The 5,835-nt window shown below is 37.2% G+C and overlaps 1 protein-coding gene and 1 long non-coding RNA gene across 2 annotated transcripts; both read left to right on the forward strand.

Annotated features, from left to right (window-relative positions):
• The first annotated feature begins 6 nt into the window (after window positions 1-6).
• On the forward strand, window positions 7-2,735 carry LOC129579811 (facilitated trehalose transporter Tret1-like). The gene is made up of 5 exons (XM_055469990.1): window positions 7-142; window positions 228-253; window positions 451-607; window positions 1,006-1,676; window positions 1,744-2,735. Exons 1-5 carry the CDS (start codon window positions 20-22, stop codon window positions 2,141-2,143), a joined length of 1,377 nt encoding a protein of 458 aa, XP_055325965.1. The 5' UTR covers window positions 7-19; the 3' UTR covers window positions 2,144-2,735.
• Window positions 2,736-4,604: 1,869 nt separating this feature from the next.
• LOC129579812 (uncharacterized) lies at window positions 4,605-5,693 on the forward strand. Its single transcript, XR_008689299.1, has 3 exons — window positions 4,605-4,889; window positions 5,244-5,388; window positions 5,637-5,693. It is a non-coding gene; the product is annotated as an uncharacterized LOC129579812 (long non-coding RNA).
• The last annotated feature ends 142 nt before the right edge of the window (window positions 5,694-5,835 follow it).

Genomic DNA, 5,835 nt, shown 5'->3' on the forward strand with positions numbered 1-5,835 from the left:
TTTTGGTCGAAAACGAGCGATGATCCTCGTGAATGTGCCGCTTATAATCGCCTGGTTTTTAATGTACACTGCTGGGAGTGTTTGGCAAATTTTCGTCGCAAACATTTTACTTGGTCTTGGTGTTGGCCTCATGGAATCCCCGGTAAATCAACCAATTATATCTATTATTAATAGTTCATTAATTAATTTACCTGCACCTATTAATATTAATTTATTTTGAAATTTAGGTCATTACTTATATCGGAGAGATTATGTAAGTTTTTGGCTGGAAAATACTTTCCTAAGAGAATTCCAGTTTTTAACGAAACAAAACATCGTTAAATTTATAGTCATTTGCACAGAATGAAAAACGAAACGGATTTCGAATTGCACAGAGATTAGACTATTTTTTTTATAATGGGTCGTATAACGTGTCGTACTGTAACGTAATATTTTACACTTTGATTCTAGTGAACCTTCATATCGTGGGATTCTCATCGCGTACACCAATGTATTTGGCTCATTCGGAATGATGTTGGTGCTCGTTTTGAATACGATGCTGCCGTGGCGAATGGTCGGCTTAGTGTGTATGTTCATTCCAATTTTTACCGTGTTGGCGCTTTGTTTTGTAAGTGTTTAACAGCGTTGAAAGCTTTGTAGCATGGCACTACCCATGTGAACCATTTGCGGAGAAATTCAGTGCACAGCGGAGCTGTGTGGAGTTCGGCGGATATGCCATACATACACTATATCTGAAGCAGTGCGCTCATGGCTACTTAGATGTGTATTGAACAATAGAAATGTAAACACAGCAAAGAGTGCTGTTTTGCTCACACTTATAGCGTATGTACGGTATCTCCGCCGAGATCCGCACAGCTCCGCTGTATACGGGATATCTCCGCAAATGGTTCATTTGGGTAGTGTAATTTGAAATGTTTTTCTTTTGCATTTGTTAAGTTTTCAATTAAAATTCAAGTCGATTCTTCCATCGAATGTGAATTGAAAAAAGTTTTTCATATTTTCTAGGTTCCTGAAACACCATTGTGGCTTCTCTCAAAGAATCGAGTAAATGATGCTGAAAAAGCCCTTTGTTGGCTGCGTGGCTGGGCACCAAAGGAAAATGTCTCTGAGGAATTCCAGGCGCTTCAGCGGTACAGTCAACGTTCAAAATCGTGCAGTTCTTGTATAAAAAAGGACTTAAAATGTACTCATCCACTGCCGACCATGCTTGAGAAATTGAGGGAGCTAAAGCGCAAACAAACGCTCAAGCCGTTATTCATTGTGGTGTCGCTGATGGTAATCGCTGAATTCACCGGTATAACTGGAATGAATCCGTTCCTTGGCCAAATTTTCAAAGCTTATGAAAGCCCGATCGCACCGGATCAAGCAATGGCCATCCTTGGTTTTGTGAATAATTTCGCGAACATAGTGTTCTTATGCTTGATTCGCTTCACAGGCAAACGGAAATTATACTTTCCAATGTTAACGATGGTATTTCTATGCTCGGCCACTGTCTCGGCTTATGGTTTTGCATTTCTTCCAAACGGCTACAACTCATTCGATCACTCAACCGCTTCAGTGGGAAATAAAAATCTCACCTACATACCATTCGTTTGTCTGATTCTGTGGAGCTTCTGTTCGTACTGTGGTGTGAATTCCGTGCCCTGGCAAATGTTATCGGAGGTTTACCCATTCAAGTGCGCTCTTCTCAAACGTTAAAACGTCAAATCTCGAAATTAATCTCAATTTTTTTCTTCACACTAGGGCACGTGGTATTGCATCTGGATTATCGGCAGCTTTAGACTATTTCTTCACTTTCGTCAGCACAAAATTGTATTACGATTTGGAAACATCACTATCAATGCCCGGAATTGCTCTAGTCAATTGCATTATCACTGGATTGGGGCTGGTTCTGATTTACAACATTATGCCTGAAACGGAAAATCGCACGCTGGAAGACATTGAATTCCATTTTTCGGATAATTCCAAAAAACTCACCGATCGCAAAATTGCTCGAGTTTCCACGGAACAGCTGGAAGAAACGAAAGGTGATGGGGATGGCGAAATCGTCAAAAGTAGCTTTGAGCTCGAAAATGGCAACGATTCACTCAAGAATAACACTCGAATCGGCTGTGATAGTCGTGGTTTTGTTATTGATGCTTGAATTTGTGAAAGGAAATACTCTTCAACGGGAATTTAATTTGAATTTTCATTGAATCATGAATACTTTTTTCTGAAATAGACTGTCTATATATTATATATATTAGAAAAAATCGACTAGAGGAAGGAAAAGCAACATTTTTCATTGAAAAATAAAGCAATTGAATGTGTTGTCAAACGTGAAATTGTACCAAAAAAACACATAGAATAGTATAATAAAGAAAAACATAGAATTTATCAACCAATTTTCACGAAACAAAGGTATTGTCGGACACCGAATGATTCATTTAAAGCCAATTGCACAAAAATAATTGAGAAAGGTCAAGTTCGGGAACATGAACTTCGATCCGAATGCTAGACGAAGAGAAAAGTTAGATTTTACCCAATTAAAAGGTAAAAAATTGGTCTTTGCGAATGTTGCGAGAACAAAATCAGGCATAAAAATTTCATTTACAAGGGATTTTGATTTCGCAGTCTAGCTCATCAACAAACTAAAATGTTTTATTGTAATTCGTAATTCATAAGCAGTTGTTGGTAAAATGTTTACTTTGTTTGATAAAGTGTATAAATAAAACGTGTTCAAATATGAATGAAAAGCTGAATTTTTTTGTCGTAGAAAAAGGTCAAACAAAATATTTACATGGTTTCGTGATTTATAGCAATAAACTGCACAGCACATTTAAATATCAAATATCATTTCGTTCCTTCACTCGCGTACAAATTCAGCATGCGGAATGTAAAGCATTACGACGTGAGCAAGTTGCTTTCATACGATGTGTGTAATGGCATTGCACTGCAATGCACACTGTGCATGGGAGATTTCAGCCGAAATATTTCTAAATTCAAATGCTGATGCATTTAGTTTTGTTCGTAGTCGCAAACTGCCGATAGCTGTATTCAGTGAATACTATTCACTAAATCGTTCGATGACAATTATGTCGGCAGTTCCAGTTCAACGCCGCTGTTTTTTACACACTCAAAACAATTGAAGAGCAGACTTAATGACGCCAGGGAATAACACACGTACAATGTGTGGACAAGTGAACACCTATTTTTGACTCACTTCCACAGTCGAATGTTTTTTTTGGCTTTTATTCACACGTCAGTGTTTATAATCAAAATTCGTGCAGTTACTCATAGAAAAGTAGCCGTCGGAGTGCACGTTCTGTTCACGTTACGTTAAGGCGTACACATACAACTGCGTTAACGTAAAAGGAGTACAGCGATATATTGTATCACAGCACACGATATATTGCTGTACTCCTTTCACGTTAACGCAGTTGTATGTGTACGCCTTAACGTAACGTGAACAGAACGTGCACTCCGACGGCTACTTTTCCATGAGTACTGGCTTTAGATAAGCATCGATTGTTTCGAATTTCGTAGTGGAGAGTCTTGTACCTGCTAATAACTGTATGACTGCGATCAAAACACAATAACACTTCTCAACATCTCGACAAGGAAATTGGGCAATAAAATAAAGGCCGAAATGGTATATCTTTGTTATTGTCGACGACGTCATATACGCAAATGTGCTCAAATTTGTGTATGTGCACAAAAAAAAATGAGAAAGCATAGGTAGCAATAGAATGCAGTGCCGATATTGCTACAGTCTCTCATTATTGAAAAGAGTATGATTTGCCGAGTCATTTCAATTGAATGTGAACTAAAATAATTTTCAAGAGTCTTTCCTTCGATTGGTGTTTTAAATGATTTTTGAAATTTTGATTGGTGTTCTGAAACGAAGCAAAAGACAATCATATCGTTGTCTGAGCACTTTAAAAATTGGTAATCAAATGTAATATTTGTTTCGCGTGTGATCAAAATCGAAGAATGTTTAAATTGAAAGGCACTTGAAATCGCCATGAAGCCAAAAATTAATCGGAAAATTTGGATGGCGTTAATTGACGTGAAAATAACAATAACTGTCGCAATTGTTCAATTAGCAGCAATTTTCTAATCATTGAAATTAGTATGAAATATCAGAAGCACTAAAACATTATCAAAGTGCAGGCATTTTTACCTGTAATCATTGAAGCCATTAGCATTCATTACGTATGATCGTTACATTTTTCGAACACACACGCATCAAAGCGAACAAGCCTCATTCAACGAAAACATCTACTTAAAGCAACAAAGTAATAACAATCGTGTTCGTGTCGCCATACCTGCGTCGATAAAGTGATCAGAGATAATCTAATCTATCTAATGCGTGAGACGCATGGTCACTCATTTAGTGAGTGAGACGCATGCGGATGGGATGAAGCAAAGCGAAAAGGAAGCGCGCAACTAGAACATAGAGTCAATGGGTACTACGTGTTTGTGTTTGTGTCCGTATTCTAACGACGGAAAGACGAAATGTATGCGCGCTATATCGTTCGTTCGTTCGTATGGAGTCGCCCGCTTCTCTTTCGCTTTGCTTCATCTCATCCGCGTGCGTCCCACGCACTAGATGAGTGTGTATATTTTTTTTAGTGGCACTCACCGAATATTACAATGAGTATGCTCATAAAACACAAAGACTGATGCTCATTTATTCGGATTATGAAGAAATAACCTAGTGCCTCACATTGGTGGTTGGATCAGCGACACGTATTTGGCTTTTCAACAGCACGCTGTTTTGCAATTGACTTTTGCTTGGGTGTCACACTTGAAAAGTCACAACGAAAAGAATGTCAGTCGATGAAAAAACAAGTAAAAATGATGGAAGAATCAAGGAAATCAGCACATTTCGGCGGTTTTTATCACAGGTGTGGACTTATTTTAAAACTATTTTTGTGAATTTTTTTTCGTAGATCGAAATTTCATAGCAGACATAGGCAGAGATTCTGTTTTTGTGTTAATTTTACCGAGATGCTTTGTGATATTTTCGGTGTTTGTGTTATTTATTGCACTTCGATCCATCGCATTGGTTCTTTGTGCTTATTTCATTATTTTGTGATTTTTCTGTGGATTTTCGCGCTAATTTTTTTGATTATTTTGTTAAAATTTTAATTCTGGTGACTTTAAATCATGCATTTTATGATCAAATTTTGAATGTGTCTTTATCTTCTTACTCAAAAATATTTGATTTGGCTCTATTTTTTGGCGCTGATGATCCACAGCTCGTGGCTACAACCGTGCTACTCTTTGATATGGGCATGAGTGGGATATTTCCATCAATTATTATTCCGGCTCTAACGGGAAAAACCAACGAACACAATCACAACGAAACACTTTCGCTCACTTCAACTCAAGCTTCATGGTTAGGTAATGGCTCATGACCCTAATGTTGTTTACTAGGTACCTTTTAACTATTATTGAAGAACTAATTTTGAATTTTGAACTCATATGACTTGTTGTTCACCTAATTATCTCTGAACTTGTGGACATTTTTCGATTAATTATTTATTAAAATTTATTTTGAAAATTTTTCGTTTTAAATAATGAATTTGGAAACCGCAAACAGTTTAAAGTTTTGAATATTCATAAATAAACAGTTTTGTAATCAAAAATAGGCAGCATCGCGTATGTTTGTGAACCGCTGGGCAGTGTTTTGTCCGCTCTGATAACAGGTATTTATCTTGGAATTTATAAAAAATTAATATTGCTTTAAATTCAAACAATCTTCGAATCGAATTCTTCGATTCGCCTTTTCGCCGATAGATTTTTTTGGTCGAAAACGAGCGATGATCCTCGTGAATGTGCCGCTTATAA

This window comes from Sitodiplosis mosellana, unplaced genomic scaffold (genome assembly GCF_009176505.1).
Source record: "Sitodiplosis mosellana isolate CC-2019 unplaced genomic scaffold, AAFC_SMos_1.0 Smas_scaffold_6570, whole genome shotgun sequence".
Classification (NCBI taxonomy): Eukaryota; Metazoa; Arthropoda; class Insecta; order Diptera; family Cecidomyiidae; genus Sitodiplosis; species Sitodiplosis mosellana.

What these genes read in the sequence shown, in the direction of transcription:
- LOC129579811 (XM_055469990.1), top strand. Translation starts at nt 20, where the DNA reads ATGATCCTCGTGAATGTGCCGCTTATAATCGCCTGGTTTTTAATGTAC. An exon ending in CCGTGTTGGCGCTTTGTTTT is followed by an intron (nt 608 to 1,005) that starts GTAAGTGTTTAA and finishes CATATTTTCTAG; the next exon opens with GTTCCTGAAACACCATTGTG. An exon ending in TCGGAGGTTTACCCATTCAA is followed by an intron (nt 1,677 to 1,743) that starts GTGCGCTCTTCT and finishes TCTTCACACTAG; the next exon opens with GGCACGTGGTATTGCATCTG.